Below are 23,342 nucleotides of genomic sequence, written 5' to 3' on the forward strand. Positions count from 1 at the left end.
TCCTCTTGTTGTATTCTCAAGCTTGGAGATTCTTTCTTCAGCCAAGTTCAGCCTACTCATGAGTCAATCAGAGGTCTTCTTCACCTCTGTTGCAGAAAATGTGTTTTTGATCTTTAACACTTATTTTTTAATTTTTTCTTAGAACTTCCATCTCACAGCTTACGTTACTATCATCAGTTCTTGCTTGTTTTCTATTTTTTCCCACTAGAGCCCTTAGCGTAGTAATCATAGTTTTCAAATTCCTGGTCTGATGATTCCAACATTCCTGCCATATTTGACTCTGGTTGTGATGCTTATTTGATCTTTTCAAACTGTGTCTTTTTGTCTTTTAGTATGCCTTGTAGTTTTTTGTTGAAAGGCAAACATGATGTCCTGGGTGAAAGAAACTGAGGGAAATAGGTCTTTAGCAACATAGTAGTAAGGTCTGGTCAGAGAAGGCAATGGCACCCCACTCCAGTACTCTTGCCTGGAAAATCCCATGGAGGGAGGAGCCGGGTAGGGTGCAATCTGTGGGGTCGCAAAGAGTTGGACACGACTGAGTGACTTCCCTTTCACTTTTCACTTTTATGCACTGGAGAAGGAAATGGCAACCCACTCCAGGGTTCTTGCCTGGAGAATCCCAGGGACGGGGGAGCCTGGTGGGCTGCCGTCTATGGGGTCGCACAGAGTCGGACACGACTGAAGCGACGCAGCAGCAGCAAGGTCTGGTAGGAGGGGAGTTGTTTTGTAGGTTAGGTCTGTCTTTTAGTGAGCCTGTGCCCTGGACTGTGAACTTCACCAGTGTTTCTCAAGTTTTCCCTTTCTTAAAGGGGGCTGGAGTTGGGTATTTTCCCTTCCCCCCAGATAAGTTAGGCTCTGATAAAGCCCCAGTAGGATAAGTCCTGGTAAGATAGTTTCTCCTGAAGGCATACCTTATTAAGACAGATTAGAAAATCCTCTTAGTGTAATTCAGAATGCCTCTTTTTCTGACCCCTAACCCTCTGCCAGAACGCAAGGGGATTTTTCTCCAGTATTCACTGTGAGGATCTGATAGAGTTCCTTGAGTCAAAACTCACAGAAATGAGTCCCCCTCTTCCACCCGTGACTGGGCACCCCTAGCGTCTTTAACTTACAGACATACACACTGAGCCTGCAGCAATTTATCAATTACAGCTCAGGTTTTCCTACCCCAGCTCTAGTACCAATGGAAGTTTCTGCTCATGGGTTTCTGTTCTGGTAAGGTGCATCTCTTTATCTATATATCTATTTCTTCAATTGGGTAGAGCGCCAGTTTGCCTTGTGATGTCCCTCATTTGGTAGATCTAAGAACTTGATCTTGCCTTTTGTTCCGATTTTACTTTTTTTTAAATTTAAGGTGGAGTGGTGATTTTTAAGCTCCTAACATGCTATGCTGTTTTTTTTTTTTTCCCCTCTCATCAAACAAGAGTGAGAAGGGATACGGTGGGGAAAACACCTGAGGCAAGAGGGGAGGTTTACAATAGCTGCTATGGAGAAGAGGGGAGGATTTGATACCTCTCAGAAACACACAAAACACAGGAATTCAACGTAAGAGACCATAATCTGTACTGGTGTTACATTTCATGTTTGGATGACTCCCTAGCACTCCTCAGCAGCACAGATACAGTGTCAGAAAAGAGGAACAGGTGAGCTGTTCTCTGGTTAACGTTTGCAAGAAAGCAGCGCATTTGGGAGTATGGATAACTGAGTTATTGAAGTGATAGTTCACAGATCTAGAACAACTGACTAGAAAAACTGGAGGCATGATAGGGCAGGAAGTTGTAGCCAGGGGTACTGGAAGAATCAGGTGATAATAAGGCCCATGATATGGCCATAAGTGGATGCTACAGAGTAAAAGAAAAAGGAGTTGAACATAAGAATATCAAAGGACTTAAGAATCTGAACATTGGACAGTCATTATCTTGACCCTGAAACTGTGCAGGATGATGGTAGAATCCACAAAATATAGAAAGACTATGAACAAGATTCCAGAATCTTAGATATGACCAGTTCCTTGTATGTCAATTCCCTTGTAACAAATAGGAGTATATGGTCATGTAGCTAAAAGGTCTCAAAGAGTATGGACAACTTATGATCATCTCTTTGGGCTTCCATTTTCTCTTCTAGAAAAAAAAAAAAAGGAGGAGGCATTAAATTGAGTCATGTTTAAGAAATTTCACAGCTCTAAAAATCTGTGAGCCCCTGAAGATGAGAGCCTCAAGGTTGCTCCCAACCTCCAAGTGAGGTACTCACTGCCTTTGCTGCCCACACTCCGCCAGGATTCTCACATATCACTGCTCAGTGTTGGGCACTCCTCAGGCATGACCACGTGATTCCCTGGCCTGTGGGCCAAGCTCTACCACCTCAACTCCATGGACTCAACTCGGGTGCTCCTTGCTGTCTGTGCTAACCTGGCTTAGCTCGCTTGGTCCATCTGCTTAGCACAGCAATGGCGCTTTATTAACTATCCATCTTTGTACCCATAAAGCCTCCGTATCCTTCCTTCACTCAACTCCACTCAGGTGACTGGTCTTCTGCTGACTTCTTTGTGTTTCTCACTGCCACCAACTTGAAGACTTGTAACACCGTAAGGAAAAGTCTATGCTGCCAAGGGCTTCTCCCTCACCTACCTGAGAACCCCAGGACTGCCTCTTGTTTGATTAGAGCTGCCCCTTTCATCCAATGCCCATTTTACTCCAATTAATCTCTGCTCCTCCATCTTCATTCACTTTACAACTGAATTTTTGCCTGCCCCACAAATTCATTTTAGAACTCCCAGTTTCAGCTTCAGCCTTCAGCCTATCTCACAACACAGCTGTTCAGCCTCTCACTTTTTCTTCTTTAATATTTATTAGTTGGCTGTGCCGGGTCTTAGTTGTGACATACGGATCTAGTTCCCCCACCAGGGATTGAACCCGAGTCCTCTGCACTGGGATCTCCAAGTCTTAGCCGCTGGACCACCAGGGAAGTCCCCTACTCTCACTTCTGTCCTTAATGCTAACCTACTTTTCAGAAAAGGCTAGGTCTCTCCTCTTCTTGGAGTCCTCATGATCTTGGTGGAGGGTCTCTCCAGTCTGACTGCTGTGTGCTTGCCAGCTGTGAGGATTAGTGAGGCATCAGAATAGTCTGGCAGCCGTGCTGGGCTCTCTCTGCAGCTGCCATGCCTGCTTCTCAGAAACCCCCAGGCGGGGAACCTATCCTGCCAGCAAAGAGCTGCAGGCAGGAGCAGCTCCTTGTGACATTCCTCTCAAAATGCAGATGGGGAAGGTCATCATGTGTGTCAGTCCTTGTCCAGGACTCCCCAAAAGCTTCCAGTGAAACTCATCAAGTACATAGAGAAGAAGCCATCAGAATATTTGCATTTTATCCATCCCATTCCACAAACTGCTGCTAGAACTAAATTACCATATTTACCCTTTTCCTTCACCAGATAATATTGCTGTTTCCCTGCTGTCCTATATTAAAATTGAAACCTTTTAAAATATATATGAGATGTTTTTATACTTAATAAAGTTATTACAGAACAGTTGGAAAAAACAAAGTATAAAGATAATGTAAATCACCTGTGTGATATCATGATTTATAATAATACGTATTTAGTCTTTGTCCAGTTTCTGGCACAGAGCTCCTAAAACCCTTGAATATCCTAAGTGATGAGAGCAATAAGTGTGTCTTTCGTTATGTTAATGAAGCGACTTTTAGACCACACCTAAGGATGGGGGCTGGTCGCCAGTGGAGCCAACCTTATGACTAGAGGGTTGGAACTTTCAGTCTCCCCGCTTAGCTCCCACTATCTCCAGGGAAAGGAGAGGGGCTAGAGATTGAGTTCAACCATCAGTGGCCGATGACTTAATCAATCATGCCTATGTAATGAAGACTCCATAGATCCCTGAAAAGACACGGTTTGGAGAGCTTCTGGCTTGCTGAACGCATGCATGTTTGGGGAGAGTGGCATTCAGAGAATATGAAAGCTCCAAGGCCCTTCCCACACTTGTTGCCTTTGGCATCTCTTCCATCTGGCTGTCATCTAGCAAGTAAACTGTTTCCTAAGTTCTGGGAGCTGCTCTAGCAAAGTAGCAGAATGCAACGCAAGGGGTGGGGGAGGGGAGTGGCAACGGGAACCCCTGATTTATAGGCACTCGGTCAGGGGCACAGGACTTGCGACAGGTCAGGACAACCTGGACTTGCGCTTTGTGTCTGAAGCGGAGGGCAATCTTGTGGGACTGAGCCCTTGACCTGCGGAACCTGATGCTACCTCTGGGTAGATAGTGTCAGAACGGAAATGAATTATGGGACACTCAATGGGTGTTGGGTTTCCCAGGTGGCGCTAGTGGTAGAGAACCCGCCTGCCAATGCAGGAGACGTAAGAGACGCAGAGTCAACTCTTGGGTCAGCAAGATCCCCTGGAAGAGGACATGGCAACCCACTCCAGGATTCTTGCCTGGAGAATCCCAAGGGCAGAGGAACCTGGTGGGCTACAGTCCATAGGGTCGTACAGAGTCGGACATGATTGAAGCAACTTAGCACACACGCACACAACTGATAATTCCTTGGTGTGTGGAATCAAGCCTACCAGTCCCCCACTTTGGAATCGGGTGACAGAAAGATAATCTGTCATCCCATCTCCTAGAAATATTATAATATTTTGGAATATTGCCTAGCCGCTGTGTGTGTATGTATGGAGGAATATTTGTGTGTTTCTTGTTTTAGACAATTAGGATACCTAACACTATTTCAAGATACAGCTGGACTGTAACTCAATTAATTGTTTCATATCAGGTATTTTTCCAACTGCTCCTTACTATAAACAATGGTGTTACAATGAACATCCTTGAGGAATTACTGGATCAAAAGACACAAGCAATACAATGGAATATTATTCAGGCGTTAAAAAGAGGGAAATCTTGCCATTTGCAATGACATGGATGAAACTCCAGGGCATTATGTTAAGTGAAATGTCAGACAGAGAAAGACAAAACTGTATGATGCCACGTATATATGGAGTCTAACACCAAACTCATAGACACAGAGAATAGAATGGTGGTTACCAAGGGCTGGGGGGATGGGTAGAGGTTAGTCAAAGGTACAAACTTGCAGATAAAAGATAAATAAGCTCCAAGGATCTAACATATAGCATGGTGACTACGGTCAACAATAGTGTACAGTGTATTGACAATGTTATTATAGTAGAACTTTTATGTTCTCACCATAACAACAACAACAAAAATGTTACCCTTATGTGAAGGAAAGGATGTGTTACCTGATCTTGTTGTGGTAAACATTTCACTATATATACATGTATCAAATCATCACATTGCACACCTTAAATTTACAGAGTTGTGACTTCCCTGGTGGTCCACTGGCTAAGATTCCTTGCTCCCAACGCAGGGGTCCTGGGTTCAACCCCTGGTTAGGAAACCAGATCCCACATGCTACAACTAAGAGTCTGAATGTCACACCCTGGCACAGCCAAATATATAAAAAATTAAATAAACATTTTAATACATATATTAAACATTATATATACGTAAGATTATATGTAAATCATACTTCAATAAATTTGAGGAAAAGAGATATGTCCTCTTTAAGACTTTTTATTCATTGTACCAAATTGTCCCTCAAAAAGTAAAAATTAATTTTTACTTCATTTACTCAGTGAGAGTTTTTATTTCATGGAATCCTTCTTTGCCCACAATAGATAATTTCATTTTTCTAGTACTTTGCCAATTTGATATTATAGGTAAACAGAGTATTAATTTTTATTCCTTGTTAGGAATTGTACATTTCTTCATGTGCTCATAGGTCTATCCTATCTCAATTAAACTCATTAGTGCCATCTCACGCCCTTCTTCCACTGCACCCATCCAGCTTCCTAATTGCACTTCTTATGACTTCCCAGCAATCTATAGCCTACACTAGTCAAGCTCATCTTTTTGCACTCTTCATACACACAACCAGCTACCATATAATAATCACCTGCTGTGTGTTAGGCAATGCACAGTGCTTTACAAGTATTAACTCATTTAATCCTCACAACCACCTTATAAGGAAGGTATTATGTCGTTGTTCAGTGTCTTTGTGACCCCATGGACTGCAGCACACCAGGTTTCCCTGTCCCTCACTAACTCCTAGAGTTTGCTCAAACACATGTCCATGGAGTCAATGGTGTCATCCAACCATCTCATCCTCTGCGGCCACCTTCATCTCCTGCCCTCAATCTTTCCTAGCATCAGAGTCTTTTCAAATGAGTCAGCTCTTCGCATCCAGTGGCCCAAGTATTAAAATGGACACATGGGACTTCCCTGGTGGTCCAGTGGCTAAGACTCTGCACTCCCAATCCAGAGGGCCTGGGTTTGATCCTTGGTCAGAGAACTGGATCCCACATGCCACAGCTAAGAGTTTGCATGCCACAACTAAGCATCCCACATGCTGCAATGAAGACTGAAGATCCTGCGTGCCACAGCTGAGACCCGGCACAGCCAAATAAAGAAAGAATATATAGAATAAATATGCATGTGATAAAAATATATAATAAACTGAAAGTGTGGACACAGGCATAAATAGATTAATTAACATTCCCAAGGCCCCACAGCTTGAATCTTGAATCTTGGGGCATCCAAAATTCAAATCCAGAGAACTGGCTCAAACACCCACAACAGGCTGCAATGGTAACATGACAAGTCTTCCTTTAATTCCATCAGTGAGAAAATTTTTCAAATGTTAAGTCTAGAGTTGGGATTTAAATTTGAAGATAAAGGGCAAGCCAGCATTTCCACATCTCACTAAAAAGGTATAACAGGGGCTGAGTTCAGTTGTTTCAACTGAAACAACTGAAAAAACAGACAAATAGAGCATGCAATTATCTTTAAGTTCAGCCGGTGTTTGGGCTTTCCAGGTGGCTCAGTGATAAAAAAAAAAAAAAATCTGCCTGCCAAAGCAAGACATATAAGAGATGCGGGTTCAGTCCCTGGGGTAGGAAGAATCCCTGGAGGAGGGCATGGCAACCCACTCCAGTATTCTTGCCTGGAAAATCCCATGGACAGAGGAGCTTAGCAAGCTATAGTTAATGGGGTCACAAAGAGCTGGACACTGAGTGGCAAAGCGTGCACACACACACACAGTATTTACTGCATATCAGCTTTACTCAGGCACTGCCAACCGCATGCTCTACTTCCCCATATGAGTAGAACATTCTACATGGGTTAGCTCAGTAATTTAACACCAAGCTAAATTTTGATGAAGAATATCCTATCATTGATCCACAAATTAAAATTTCTGACATTTCATTTGTACTAACCTGTATTTTATAGAAAAAGATTTATGAGGATAATGAACTACATGTGATAGAAATACAGAATATATAAACCTATATAAACTTTATATATTTTGTAATATCAGTTCAGTTCAGTTCAGTCACTCAGTCATGTCCGACTCTTTGCAACTCCATGAACCACAGCATGCCAGGCCTCCCTGTCATCACCAACTCCTGGAGTCCATGCAAACCCATGTCCACCGAGTCGGTGATGCCATCCAGCCATCTCATCCTCTGTCATCCCCTTCTCCTCCTGCCCCCAATCCCTCCCAGCATCAGGGTCTTTTCCAATGAGTCAGCTCTTCACATGAGGTGGCCAAAGTGTTGGAGTTTCAGCTTCAACATCAGTCCTTCCAATGAATACCCAGGACTGATCGCCTTTAGGATGGACCAGTTGCATCTCCTTGCAGTCCAAGGGACTCTCAAGAGTCTTTTCTAACACCGTAGTTCAAAAGCATCAATTCTTTGGCGCTCAGCTTTCTTTAGAGTCCAACTCTCACATCTATACATGACCACTGGAAAAACCACAGCCTTGACTAGACAGACCTTTGTGGACAAAGTAATGTCTCTGCTTTTAATATGTTGTCTAGGTTGGTTATAACTTTCCTTCCAAGGAGTAAGCACCTTTTAATTTCATGGCTGCAGTCACCATCTGCAGTGATTTTGGAGCCCAGAAAGATAAAGTCAGCCACTGTTTCCACTATTTCCCCATCTATTTGCCATGAAGTGATGGGACCGGATGCCATGATCTTAGTTTTCTGAATGTTGAGCTTTAAGCCAACTTTTTCACTCTCCTCTTTCACTTTCATCAAGAGGCTCTTTAGTTCCTCTTCACTTTCTGCCATAAGGGTGGTGTCATCTGCATATCTGAGGTTATTGATATTTCTCCTGCCAATCTTGATTCCAGCTTGTGCTTCTTCCAGCCCAGCATTTCTCATGATGTACTCTGCATATAAGTTAAATAAGCAGGGTGACAATATACAGCCTTGATGAGGTACTCCTTTTCCTATTTGGAACCAGTCTGTTGTTCCATGTCCAGTTCTAAATGTTGTTTCCTGACCTGTATACAGGTTTGTCAAGAGGCAGTTCATGTGGTCTGGTATTCCCATCTCTCTCAGGATTTTCCACAGTTGATTGTGGTCCACACAGTCAAAGGCTTTGGCATAGTCAATAAAGTAGAAATAGATGTTTTTCCGGAACTCTCTTGCTTTTTCGATGATCCAGTGGATGTTAGCAATTTGATCTCTGGTTCCTCTGCCTTTTCTAAAACCAGCTTGAACATCAGAAGTTCACGGTTCATGTATTGCTGAAGCCTGGCTTGGAGAATTTCGAGCATCACTTTACTAGCGTGTGAGATGAGTGCAACTGTGCGGCAGTTTGAGCCTTCTTTGACATTGCCTTTCTTTTTGTAATATATAAAGTTTATTTTTAAATATCAAGAATGAAGTCAATGCCTATATGTGTATATACATGGTTTGTAGATCATACACATATGTTATGTACAACCCTTTAGTTGGAAATAGAGTATATATTTTTTAACAAAAAAGAAAATAAAATGTCAAAGTTCATCATTGGAGAGGAAACATACAACACAGTTTATTACTTCTCACAAATAGCATCCTAGGCCAGAGTCTCTTGCAAGAATTTGTATTAACTATAACATTTTAAGTAGAGATATTCAACTTTACAGGTTTTTTTTTTTTTTTTGAGATCTTAGGTAAATTACTTCTTGAGATACATTTTCTCTGTCAGGAAAGCATGTTGAATACTATAAAACTTTATTTGACTCTATTAAAAATGAAAGTGAAAGTCGCTCAGTCATGTCCAACTCTTTGGAATTCTCCAGCCCAGAATACTGGAGTGGGTAACCGTTGCCTTATCCAGGGGATCTTCCCAACTCAGGGATTGAACCCAGGTCTCCCACATTGCAGGAAGATTCTTTACCAGCTGAGCTTCAGCTATAGCTGAAGCCTATAAAAATATGTAATAAAAATAAAATAAAATATATAATATTGAAAATAATACAAATATATAATTTTTAAAAAACAGACAAAAATGTATGAAACAATGGTTCTCAAGACATTGGCAACCAGGCAATGCAGGATAGTGATTCCTGGGAAATAAAATACAAATGAGGTGAGTCCTACAGCTGCTCCAGCTTACTTCCTGGACAAAGTTTCCAGGCCAAGGTACAGGAGGGGGAGCCCAAGTGGAGTGCAGTAGTGCCCTAGAGTTGAGGACATAAAGCTGAGAGTCCTGGAAGGCCAGTTGGTTTGCCAGAGGCCAGAATATCAGAAAGGAAAAAGCTGCATCGGATGAGGACTCCAGAGATCTGCATGCATGGGCCCTTCTAAAGTATACAGTTGAGTTTAGAAGAGTGCATGTGTAGGAGGAAATAATCCTAGATTGATGAAAGAACCACCTGAAAGGATTAGAAAGAAGAATCCTTGAAACACACAGGCCCAGGCAAGGTGCCTGTTCCTACCAGTCAGATTGAAAGATCTCATGATTCATAGGACATCCTACAGTCAATTAGAAGATCAAACCTCAGCAGCTAGGGTGGGGGAGATCAACTTTAGACTAAATACTGTCCTTGTTCTGCCTAACAAAGCTTAAATGTAAGAACTGAAAGGGAAAAACTGCTTCCAAGAAACTTCACTGAGTTCTATAACAAAATTTGAGAATATTTACCAGTTCAGTGCAGTTCAGTCGCTCAGTCGTGTCCGACTCTTTGCAACCCCATGAATCGCAGCACGCCAGGCCTCCCTGTCCATCACCATCTCCCAGAGTTCACTCAAACTCACATCCATCAAGTCGGTGATGCCATCCAGCCATCTCATCCTCTGTCGTCACCTTTTCCTCCTGCCCCCAATCTCTCCCAGCATCAGAGTCTTTTCCAATGAGTCAACTCTTCGCATGAGGTGGCCAAAGTATTGGAGTTTCATCTTTAGCATCATTCTTTCCAAAGAACAGCCAGGGCTGATCTTTAGAATGGACTGGTTGGATCTCCTTGCAGTCCAAGGGACTCGCAAGAGTCTTCTCCAACACCACAGGTCAAAAGCATCAATTCTTTGGCGCTCAGCTTTCTTCACAGTCCAACTCTCACATCCATACATGACCACTGGAAAAACCATAGCCTTGACTAGACGGACCTTTGTTGGCAAAGTAATATCTCTGCTTTTCAAAATGCTATCTAGGTTGGTCATAACTTTCCTTCCAAGGAGTAAGCACCTTTTAATTTCATGGCTGCAGTCACCATCTGCAGTGATTTTGGAGCCCAAAAAATAAAGTCCGACACTGTTTCCAATGTTTCCCCATTTATTTCCCATGAAGTGATGGGACCAGATGCCATGATCTTAGTTTTCTGAATGTTGAGCTTTAAGCCAACTTTTTCATTCTCCTCTTTCACTTTCATCAAGAGGCTCTTTAGTTCCTCTTCACTTTCTGCCATAAGGGTGGTGTCATCTGCATATCTGAGGTTATTGATATTTCTCCCGGCAATCTTGATTCCAGCATGTGCTTCTTCCAGCCCAGCGTTTTTCATGATGTACTCTGCATATAAGTTAAATAAGGAGGGTGACAATATACAGCCTTGACGAGGTACTCCTTTTCCTATTTGGAACCAGTTTGTTGCTCCATGTCCAGTTTTAACTGTTGCTTCCTGCCCTGTATACAGGTTTGTCAAGAGGCAGGTCAGGTGGTCTGGTATTCCCATCTCTTTCAGAATTTTCCACAGTTTATTGTGATCCACACAGTCAAAGGTTTTGGCATAGTCAATAAAGTAGAAATAGATCTTTTTCCTGAACTCTCTTGCTTTTTCGATGATCCAGTGGATGTTGGCAATTTGATCTCTGGTTCCTCTGCCTTTTCTAAAACCAGCTTGAACATCTGGAAGTTCATGGTTCACATATTGCTGAAGCCTGGCTTGGAGAATTTTGAGCATTACTTTACTAGCGTGTGAGATGAGTGCAATTGTGCGGTAGTTTGAGCGTTCTTTGGCATTGCCTTTCTTTGAGATTGGAATGAAAACTGACCTTTTCCAGTCCTGTGGCCACTGCTGAGTTTTCCAAATTTGCTTACAAATTGAGTCCATATATATAGGAATACAAAAATATCTAGCATCCAACTAAAAATTGCCAGGTATGCAAAGAAGGGGGACATTAAGACCCAGAGTATCAACTGGAATATATCAATCAACTGAACCTGATCCAGAAATGACATATATGATATAATTAGGATACAAAAATAGTTATTATAACTGTAATCTATATGTTCAAGAAATTAGAAGACTGGGCATACTAAGTATAGATATACAGGAAACTTTAAAAAGAATGTAACTGAACTTCTTGGAATGAAAACTCAAATGTTTGAGATGAAAAATATACTGGATATGACTAATGGTAAATCAAAGAAAGCAGAAGAAAAGATTAATGGATTTTTAGAAGAGCAATAGAAACCATCCAAAATGAAACATGAAGAGAAAAAGGGAAGAGTATCAGTGAGCTGTGAGACCCCTCAGTGGCCTAATATACATGTTGTCTTCAAAGGAGAAGAAAGAGATGGGGAACAGACAAAAATAGCTGAAGAAATAATTAACCAATAACTTTCCAAATTTAACATGAACCGTAACCCACAGATCCAAGAAGTTGAGTGAACCCCAAGCTCAAGAAAGTAGAAAAAAAAATTACACCAAAGACATCACCTACACCAGCAGACCTACACAGGAAACAATGATAAAGGAAGCATTTCAAACAGAAAGAATGATACCAGATAAAATTCCGATTTACAAAAAGGCATGAAGGGCATCAGAAATAGTTACTGTGTAGATAAATACATTAACTTCCATTTTTAAAAATATTTATTCATTTGGTAGCGCTGGTTTAGCTGCGGCACACAGGATCACTGATCGTTACGGCATGCTGGATCTTCAGTTGCTGTATGAGAGAACCCTTCGTGGCAGTACGTGGGATCTAGCTCCCCCAGCAGGGATCAAATCCAGCCCCCTGCACTGCGAGTGCAGTCTTAGTCACTGGGCAGGGTTTGATCCCTGTGTTGGGAAGATTCTGCGTTTGGAGTAGAAAATGGCAAGCTACTCCAGTATTCTTGCCTGGACAACTCCACAGACAGCGGAGCCTGGCGAGCTCCAGTCCACGGGGTCGCAAAGGATCGGACACGACTGAGTGACTGAGCACAGACATGCACATCTTAAAGAACCAGAAAACAAAGGGCAAACTAACTCCAAAGCTGTGAGAAGAGAAAAATAAAACGGAGAATAAAAAAAAACAGACAAAGTCAATGAAACTATCTTAGTCAGTTTGGGCTGCTATAAAAATTATCATAGACCAGTTTAAACAACAAAAATTTATTTCTAACAATTCCGTAGACAGGAAATCCAAGACAGGAAATCCAAAATCAGAGTACCGGTATAGCCAAGTTCTGAGAAAGATCTCAAATCAAAGATCTCAACTTCAACTGTAAGAAACTAGAAAAAGAGGATCAAATGAAATCCAAAGCAAGCAGAAGAAAGGAAATAATAAAGATCAGGACAGAAATCAACAAAACAGAAAAACAACAGAGAAACAATTCAGTGAATCCAAAAAGCTGGGTATTTGAGAAGACTAATAAAAGCTATACACACCTGTAGTCAGCTTGGCTGCATCCAGTTGGAAGCCGTGGGAGGAAAGACGTAGAAAAGTGCAAGAGTAAACTTTGAGATAATCAATAGGTTTTGATTTGTGGTGATTGTTTCAGTTCAGTTCAGTTCAGTTCAATTCAGTTCAGTCGCTCAGTCGTGTCCGACTCTTTGCGACTCCATGAATTGCAGCAGGCCTCCCTGTCCATCATCAACTCCCGGGGTTCACTCAGACTCGCGTCCATCGAGTCGGTGATGCCATCCAGCCATCTCATCCTCTGTTGTCCCCTTCTCCTCCTGCCCCCAATCCCTCCCAGCATCAGAGGCTTTTCCAATGAGTCAACTCTTCGCATGAGGTGGCCGAAGTACTGGAGTTTCAGCTTTAGTGTCATTCTTTCCAAAGAAATCCCAGGGCTGATATCCTTCAGAATGGACTGGTTGGATCTCCTTGCAGTCCAAGGGACTCTCAAGAGTCTTCTTCAACACCACAGTTCAAAAGCAACAATTCTTCAGCATTCAGCCTTCTTCACAGTCCAACTCTCACATCCATACATGACTACTGGAAAAACCATAGCCTTGACTAGACGGACCTTAGTCAGCAAAGTAATGTCTCTGCTTTTGAATATGCTATCTAGGTTGGTCATAACTTTTCTTCTAAGGAGTAAGCATCTTTTAATTCCCTGGCTGCAGTCACCATCTGCAGTGATTTTGCAGCTCCTCAAAATAAATTCTGACACTGTTTCCACTGTTTCCCCATCTATTTCCCATGAAGTGATGGGACCGGATGCCATGATCTTCGTTTTCTGAATGTTGAGCTTTAAGCCAACTTTTTCACTCTCCTCTTTCACTTTCATCAAGAGGCTTTTTAGTTCCACTTCACTTTCTGCCATAAGGGTGGTGTTATCTGCATATTGTTTCATGTATATAAAAACTTACCAAGTTATATACATTTTAAATACGTGTTATTTATTGTATGTCAAACTTTTTAAAGGACAATTTTTTCAATTTTTAAAGTAGGCTTTGGGGACTTCCTTAGTGGTACAGTGGATAAGAATCTGCCTGCCAATGCCGGGGACATGGGTTCGATCCCTGGTCCGGGGAGATTTCATATGCCACAGAGGAACTAAGCCTGTGCACCACAACCTTGAAGCCCACGTGCCTAAAGCCTGAGCTCCACAACAAGAGAAGCCACCGCAATGAGCAGCTGGTGTGCAATGAAGAGTAGCCCCCATTCAACAAAGCTAGAGAAAGCCCAATGCAACTAAGACCCAGGACAGCCAAAAATAAAAATAAATAAATTAAACAGGCTTTGAGTAATTCTTTTTTTTAAATCTTCCTCTTGGTATCACTCTTTTTGTATCTTACATTGGATCCTGGTTACTTTTTCTTATTGGGATTAAAAAAAAAATAACACACACACCCAACTTCCAAAAATATTAGCCTTCAATCTAAAACTGATTTTCTTTCACACATTTTCCTTTACAACTTATCTTGGCACCTTCCCGTGTTATTCAGTTTGTCTCAGCTACTAGGGGTGTTGATGGGAGAGAGCTGGTTTCTAAGGTAACAACAGACAGGACAGTACCCCGTTTAGGAGGCTGGAGTGCACACCTAAGAGGTGACACCTCAGACAATGCGGACCTTCTCTCAGTGGGAGTCAAGGAGAGGAGCCCCTTCTCCACTGAATGCCTTGAGATCCTCAAAAGTGATGAGTGAGCAACTTTCAGGGGGTGATATCTCGAGGGACACTGAGAAGGGAGACAGAAGTGACAGCTTAGGGTAAAATCTCCTGGTCACTGCTTAATGGGAAAAACGACTCTCTGGAGGGCTGAGGAGTTAAACTGCTGACCTCTCCTTCTAGCTCCACGCTCCCCAGTTTCTCCTCAATATGCCCTGCTCTTCTTCTTTCTGATAAGGTTTTGCCTATGTGTTGTTCCTTGCTTTTTGTTTGTTTTCACCAACGCCTGCAGCATACAGGCAGCACAACTGACAGTTAAGCATAGACTCTGTGGCCAGACTGCCTGGTTCCCCAGCTCTGAGACCCTGAGCAAGTTATTTTACCTCCTTGAGCCTCTGTTTCCCATCTGAAAACAAGGATGATAGTAATAACCACCTCCAAAGGCCGCTGAAATGATTTAGTGGTTAACATTTGCAGTTTGTTTAGAAGAGTATTTACCCAGTAAGCACTATGTACGTTTTGGGTGTTATTATTTTTTCACATTAAAATTTTATTGGGAACTCAACAGGTTAAACAGAGAAGGCAATGGCACCCCACTCCAGTACTCTTGCCTGGAAAATCCCATGGACGGAGGAGACTGGTAGGCTGCAGTCCATGGGGTCGCTAAGAGTTGGACACAACTAAGCGACTTCACTTTCACTTTTCACTTTCATGCATTGGAGAAGGAAATGGCAACCCACTCCAGTGTATCTTGCCTGGAGAATCCCAGGGACAGGGGAGCCTGGTGGGCTGCCATCTATGGGGTCGCATAGTCGGACACGACTGAAGCAACTTAGCAGCAGCAGCAACAACAGGTTAAATGATCAGGATGTTCTGAGTGACAATGAAATGATGTCTGTAACAGTTTAATGTTGGTTATTCTGGCTCTCCACCAATAAGCTAGAGAAATCTGAATCAGCTAAAAATAAATCACAAAATTTTCTCACCCTTAGGACTAAACAACAACTTAATTAAGCGAACCTGTGCACATCATCTTTCCAACTGATAAAGGTTGAAGAGGGATAAAAGATCACTGATAAACCACAGCATCATGTTTTATTCGCTGGGCCTGTAGAATGACTGAAATCCGTCTTTCTGAGTCCATCTTTCTAAGACGATACGCTTGGTTTGGACTGAGGATGTCTGTGCAAGAAAAAGTTGCTTCTCTACAACTCACACTGTGAACCATTCAAGTTTCTCCACCACAGCTTTCCCTCAGCTATTCAATTAAACACTAAGTTTCTAGAATCTCTCTCTGCTAAAAAAAAAAAAAAAAAAAAAAAGAGGTTTTTTTTCTCTTTGCTTCTCACACCTAAAAATAAAGAGGTATAAACTCAAGCCTAAACAATCAGACTAATGGGATTTCATGCAAATCACCTAAAACCCCTCTCTGCCATAGTTTCCTGAGGTGTAAATAAATTTAACATAACAACTAAAGAACAAAACAGGAATGCGCAACCTATCCCACAGCATGTTGGGCAGAGACAGTGCATTTTATTAACAGAGTTCTTGGGAAAAGGGTAAAATAATTATTAAAATAATATTTTTAAAAGTTTATTCATGTTTTCCTGCCCAGCGCACTCTAGTTTATAGCAGCGTTCCCCAACATTTCTGGTACCAGGGGCTGGTTTCGTGGAAGACAATTTTCCCATAGATTGGGGGTAGAAGGGGGATGGTTTCCAGATGATTCAAGAGCATCACATTTATTATGCACTTTATTTCTATTATTATTACATTAGCTCCAGCTCAGATCTTCAGGTATTAGGTTCTAGAGGTTGGGAACCCCTGGTTTACAGAGCCCAGGCTTGACTTTATTTAATCCATACAACCTGCAAACATCAGGTTACAAAGCTAGAAAGGGACACAGCCCAGAACAAACTCAGTTCTTTGGAGTCCTAGTCTAGTGTTCTTTTTATTCTCCAACAACTGCTTCCAGACTCCTACAACCTGGTTTGTCTTGGGTACAATCTAATTTTTTTTTCTCCCCTGAACTGAGATTTAGCAGTTCACTTACATGGCCAGCTAACTTCAGGGAGTTCTATCCTGCTAAGGCCACTCCCCACACCCCACAGTCTTCAAGGTAGTGTAGACAAAGAGAGGCATTGCTCTACAAGAGGAAAATACTTCAGTGCATTCACAGTACCATTTAACTATAGCAAAAACAACTTCTTATTTAAGCTTTATATTAATAATTATTCGGAGAAGGCAATGGCACCCCACTCTAGTACTCTTGCCTGGAAAATCCCATGGACGGAGGAGCCTGGTAGGCTGCAGTCCATGGGGTCGCTAAGTCGGACATGACTGAGTAACTTCACTTTCACTTTTCACTTTCATGCATTGGAGAAGGAAATGGCAACACACTCCAGTGTTCTTGCCTGGAGAATCCCAGGGACGGGGGAGCCTGGTGGGCTGTCGTCTATGGGGTCGCAAAGAGTCGGACACGACTGAAGTGACTTAGCAGCAGCATTAAAAATTATTAATAATATATTAATTAAAAATATTATTTATATTTAATATACAGACTGACCTAGCACTCTCACAGGATCACTACTTCGGAAGTCATCTGGCATGAGCAGTATGTGAGATGTTTCCAGGAACCAGCCATAATGCCACACACTGTTCAGGCATTCAGTTTCTTTATAACCTATGCCATTCACTGGATAAAAATAAGCCTCTTAAATGCCACAAATGTTACAACTTTTAGTAAACACAGGGAAAATGACCATGAAAATTCTTGTTCTGTGAGATTCATTGGTTATCTCCTGAGAGAGGCCTAAAAAGAGATACTGAGCAAGGCAGGGATACACATTTTCCTTTTACCAAGTTATATCTGACAGAGCATTTTACAAAGTCCTATCAGAAATGGCTGGCAACAGTATACTATTAAGCATTTATTTTCAAAAACAAAACAAAACAGCAAAAATCCACTTAATCTGTCCCTTCAACATGAAGATGAGAGTCTATTAATTAGTGAGAATGTTACTGCTTTTATAAAGAAACTCATACTTATAGAGAACGTATTTTGAAAACCTACCTGAAATGGTTCCAAAATTGCTATTTTTTAATTTATTTTTGGCCACCCCATGTGGCATGTGGGATCCTAGTTCTCCAACCAGGGATCAAACCCACATCCCCTGCATTGGAAGCTGAAGTCTTAACCACTGGACTGCCAGGAAAGTCCCTGTTATTCTTTTAATTATCAAAAAGAATGTGTTTCATCAGTAAAATTTTTGTCTGCACACTTGAAAACTAAGAAACAAAATTTTAAATTTGTTTAAAAAATTTAAATGATACTTCCAAGGGGGTTTGAACCCATTTGCTAAAATATAAAATGTAAAACCTTCCCATCATCCAAGAAGGACTGATTGACTTAAGCTGTAAATTTACTAGTTGAATTTCAATCAAAAGTCTTTGCATCGTGGTGAATGGGACTGGAAGATGAGTATCATAATTTAATAAATGCAATCAAGAATGCACTTCTGCTTGAGTCTACCTCTTTGACAAGTATCTTTTCCAGTCATGATTCATTCCAGTCATTAACATTCACTAAAAAATATGATTTTAAAATGTACTTCATCTTTATTTTAAATAACCTTTCAATATTTCTACTCTAGAGCAAGATTTATAAGGTATGTAATAAAATATATGCGGGCTTCCTGGTGGTTCAGAGGCAAAGAATCTGCCTGCCAATCAGGAAATGTGGGTTTAATCCCTGCATTGGGAAGAGCCCCTGGAGAAGGAAATGGCTACTCACTCGTTTCTTGCCTGGGAAATCCTATGGACAGAGGAGCCTGGCGGTCTACATTCCATGGGTTGCAAAAGAGTTGGACACAACTTAGGATCTAAACAACAACGATAAATTACATGTAAATAATTGCTTAAAAATATTACATAGATTAAAGAAGCAGGGGAAGAAAAATGTTTGGTGACCACTGATCTATCACTACAGAGGAAGTGTACACAATTGGACCATTGTTTTTGCAGGTAGTATAGGAAGGGAATAAAGAAGGTCAGTAGCAATTTGAACTGTGTTGCCTGATTTCTGGCAGAACACCTGTCTTTGGGGGTTCTGGCTTATGGGTTGGTACAGTAGGGGTGCAAGTCTTTCTTTTATATACCAATTTGTATCTGGTATAATTCAGGTTATTACTTTCTTTTTTCTCTTGCTATTTGCAAACAGTGATGAGTGCTGAGGTCACTCAGCTCCCTCTTTATGGATGTGTATGGGTAAATACACATATACATGTATTTCACCCCAGAACAATCAAGCGGGTGTGGAAGGGAGAGACCACAAGCAAACACACCACCGCCTGCAGGGTATTTTACAATAGCATTCACCGAGGCGCAAAGACAAAGTTCACTTAAAATTAAGCTTCCTTTTGGTCTTAATTATTTTTAATCATAACGCTTGGGACCTTCTGACTAATGTCATGTTGCTTGGAAAGATTTAGAAACTGTGATTCTATGAGAGAGGTTATGAAAATAGAACTGTCCTTGAAAGGATTTTCCATCGAGTTCAAAAACACTTCACCCAGACTGGTAATAACATGCTCAAACAATCGGGGCGGCAAGACCAGAAGGGTCTCTTCAGTGGGTCTAAGAAGTGAGGAGGGCCTTCGAAACGGGAAAAAACTGTTACGAGAGCTCCTGGCACCCAGGCAGGAGGCCGCGACAAATGTTTGAAAAATGAGAAATGAGGTGGAGGTGAAGTGAGCAGTGGCGCGGGGCGGGGAGGGGGAGCAGAGGTGACGACCGTGCACGCAAAAACTGGTCCACGTGAGGAGGGGGCCTAGGAGCGCCGGGCACCGCAGCAGGGTGGCAAGGGAGGTAAAACACAAAGGTCAGGTCTTGAGAACTCAGAAAGCAGAAAGGGGAAAAGCACCCAGGGGAAAGCAGCGAGTAGGTGGCCGCAGTGGTGACGGCGGCGGGGACTGCGCGCTGTGATTCTCGGGGTCCGGGCCGGGGTCGCCGGCGAGCTAGGCCGGGAAAAGCCGGGGATCCGGCTAAGCCCGGGATCGGTTAGGCCGCACCAAGGGCAGGGCCGGCGACTGTGGGGCCGCGGAGGGGACCGACCGAGGGCCAGCGGCGAGGGGTCGCGGCGGGGCAGGGCGCGCAGGGAGACCCGGAGAGGGGCCGGCGGGGCGGGAGCCGCGGCCGCAGCACCCGAAGAAGGGAAGGGCGGTCGGCTTCCCACCCCGGCCGCGGCGTGAGTCGGGGGGAAAGGCCGGCGGGCCGCACTGGGAGGAGGGGCAGGCTGCGGCCCCGCCCCCGCCGGAGAGAGGGAAGGAGAAAGGCTCGCGGGGAAGGCGGAGGGAGGGCAGCTCGGGGAGGGGGCGGCCGGCCGGGCCTGCGCCCGAGCGAGCGGGGAGCCGGGGCGGGGGAAGGGGCCCGGAAGGAGGCGAGCGCGGCCGCGACGCCGGGAGCCGGACGCCCGCCGGTGCCGGCCTGCCGCCGCCGCCTTTCCTGCCTGCGCCCGAGCGCGGAGTCTCGCGGCTGCCGACACCGGAGTGCGGCGGTCGGGCGTGGGGCGAGCGGGCAAGCGGGGCCGGGAGCCGGAGGCCGCCGGCGGTCCTGCGCCTGGCGCGGTGGGCTCTTGCCTGCGAGGTTAGGCGAGGGGCGGAAAGGGAGGAAAAAGAGAGGCCGAGCGAGAGAAGCCAGGCGATCGGATTGTCCAGGAGGCTGGTGTGGAGGAATATCCCACCCCGAACTCAAATCCACAATAATAATCCAAACTATTAATAATAAGGGGCAGTTTTCCTGGCCAGGCGAGAGGGAGAGCAGGGGAGAAACGGGAAGAAGCGAAAGCTCCGTTTCATGGAGGCTGAGGCAAGAGAAAATTTCGGAGCCTGGATGTGGAGGAGCAAAACAGAACTAACTCAGGAAATTGTCTTTGAGAAAAAGGCCGAACCTAGGCTGGGAATCAGGCTAGGGTAGGTGGAGAGACCTGCAAGTTTAAAGGAAAAAAAGAAGAGAATATTTTCAGAGATTTTTTTCTGGTTTGTGGTATTGCTATCATTTTAAAGGTAAAAAGCATTGCATTCAGGTGTTCTTTTTTTTTTTTTTTTTTTTTGGTGCGATTGGCTCATTTAAAAATTTCAGAACCTTTTCATCTAAAAGCTTTTTTTTTTTAAAGGAAATTTGTAATTTTGATTTCCCAGGGTTGCACTGGACTTGTAAGGAGTGCTGTTGTGTACATACTATTGTATGGTTTTATTTATTTTTTTACTGTGGAAATCAGCTGGAAGATTTTTTTCCAGGTGTCAGTTTGGATTTTTTCATCTTTTTTTTTTTTTTTTGGTCCCTCAGTATATCTGTTGTCGTTTTAGGCATTGGAGACCAGAGAATTATTTTTTTCCCCTTTGGAGCTTGAGGCTTTTGCCAACGTAAGGACAGCTGGGAAAACTGGATTAAAAGGATGTTTTTAATCTATATTTTGCAATTAAGATTGATATTTTGAAGGCACATTCTTTCTGTGATTTTTTTTTTTAAAGCCCACAGCGCTATCCTTGAAGAGATTTGTGGTTGGGTTTTTGGTTTTTAAGAAGGTCATAGTTTTTCTCTTTTTCTTTCTTTTTTTTTGTTTTTAAGAGAGGGGAGGGGAAAGGGGGGCTAAGAAAGGAGACCATGTTAACTGGTAGAAGTAGAATGGAGCTTCAGTCACCCGGGTCCTGAGAGCTGGAGGAAAAAGGATTGTCTTCAAGTTGGGAGGCCCTCCTCTCACCTTTTTAAAAATTGCGAGCGATTCAGTCCTGATCAAGACATCACAACTACAGGATTCTGAAACCGTGGAGACACCGAGAAACCATGAGTGTAAGGTTACCCCAGAGTATAGACAGGTAAGTTTGCTAATAATGTGGTTTTTCAACACTTACTTAAGGAATGACTGGGAAAGAAGGTGTTGCATTTTGATAAAAGATTGCAAAATAAGGGTCTGGGTGGGCTGTGGGTGTTGGTGGGGTCCCTGGGGACTGTCTGGACATGTATGTTTATGTTCCCTCTGTGTGTGTCCATGTTCAAAACATAATCTGTTTAATCAGTGTTTTTTAAATGCAAGCAGCAGACAGTGACGCAAGGAGTGGGGAAAGAGGGGGAAACGCTTTCTAGCCGCCTTTGACTTTTGCCAGGCCAGAGGCTGAATTTGAGTCCCTAACTTGCCAGCTTAGGGGTGGGAGGCGGGCACAAGCCTGGTCACGTGAGACCCCTAGGGTGATTGGGACTGGCTTTAGGTGTTGGAGCTGCGGGGGGAAGGGCCCTGGCAGAGGCGTGGGCCTCCACCGACTGGTTGTTGTGGAATGGTGGGGCTTGGTGATGGGGTAGATCCCATTTCTAGAATGAGGAGGATGTTCTTGGCCTGAATGATGGGACAGAAACATACTTTGCACCCATACAGGTCTAGATTTTACCAGTGGCTGATAATGGCCCGCAGAATGGCATAGGTCAACCCTAGAATTTCTTCTTCTCCAAGCTTTGGGTTTAAATTAAAATCGGCCAACCAGCTAATGCTCTAGGTTTAATCTGCCAAGCCATTTTAATAAGCTTGACTCTGCAAAATGGGCCTTCCCTCTGCCTAGAGCCGGAAGGATTTGTTTTGGGCTCTTAGGCCTGATATGCAGAGGCACTGGCCGTTAGAGTCTGAGCACAGGATGTCCCACACCGCCCCCCCCCCAACCCCCGAGTTTGCCCAGCCTCCTCATCAGTACACTACATTTTAACAACTTCGAAAGGTATCTGCCTTTTCCTTTCCTCCCCTTCTCTTCAACCCTTAGAGAACCTAGAGGGAGGGTAGTTTTGTGGGTGCTGCACTCATCCTAACTGGATGGATGGGTGGTTGGAGGACTGAACAAGCAAATGAAAGAACTGGGCCTGGGGGGTGGGGTGGGAATTACTGGAGAGATAGGGAAGAATATTTGCAAAGGAGCAATGAGTTGTTTTCTCCCTGTCCGGTTAACCTTTGATTATCCATGCTGATAATTTCTTTTTGGCAGTGGAATGTGGCCTGAAATGCATATAATCTCTCTCTCTCCCAAACACTAATCTCTGTATTGCCTCTGAGCCCCGTTTAGATTAGTTCAGCAGTCCCTAGACGGGGACCTGACTTGGCAGTGGAGAGAAGGCAGACAACCACAAAGGACAGATAGTGTACGTGACTGCTTAAACCTCCATCTCTTCCCCTTTTTGTGGCTTCTATTTAGTTTGACTCTTGTCGAGGCAGGGAGTTGAAATGGTTACATGACTGCCCTTCTCTTTTACCCTCTTGGAATTTGAGAATTAACACACTTGCCTTTTTGAGATTGGGGATGAACTGTTCCTTTGAATTCAGAGTTGTGAGAAGGTAGAAACCCAGGTGTTGAGGGTGAAAGACGGAGTTAATGAAGGTTCCTGGGCTGGAGTGAGATGCTCCTCTGGGAGTTTGGACACCCTCATAGTCTTCTCAGGGTGTGTATAGCATGGTTTTTCTGAGTGCTTTCATAGGAATGTATCTGTTTGAACCTCCCAGTATTTCCGTGATGTAGACAAGACAGAGGTTTTCATTCCCATTTTACAGAAGAGGTGATTGAGGCTCAGAGAGGATTCCTGGCTAGCCCAGTGCCATCTTTCCTGACTAGTGGCAGAAGCTGGACTCAGATGCAAGTCTTCTAAACTGGAGGCTCTTACTGTTATCCCACCCTAAGTATTGGGTTGGC

The 23,342-nt window shown here is 43.4% G+C and overlaps 1 protein-coding gene across 4 annotated transcripts in view; it reads left to right on the top strand.

The window, feature by feature from the left end:
- Positions 1 to 21,346: 21,346 nt before the first annotated feature.
- Positions 21,347 to 23,342, top strand: part of ARHGEF11 (Rho guanine nucleotide exchange factor 11) — a 110,347-nt gene continuing 108,351 nt past the window's right edge. For all 4 annotated transcript variants that reach the window (XM_068966691.1, XM_068966694.1, XM_068966693.1 and 1 more), the window contains exon 1: positions 21,347 to 21,494. In XM_068966691.1, the coding sequence (XP_068822792.1) occupies positions 21,463 to 21,494 (32 nt within the window). In that variant the 5' untranslated portion in view covers positions 21,347 to 21,462. The remainder of the gene's footprint in view (positions 21,495 to 23,342) is intronic.

Source organism: Capricornis sumatraensis, chromosome 2 (genome assembly GCF_032405125.1).
Source record: "Capricornis sumatraensis isolate serow.1 chromosome 2, serow.2, whole genome shotgun sequence".
NCBI lineage: Eukaryota > Metazoa > Chordata > Mammalia > Artiodactyla > Bovidae > Capricornis > Capricornis sumatraensis.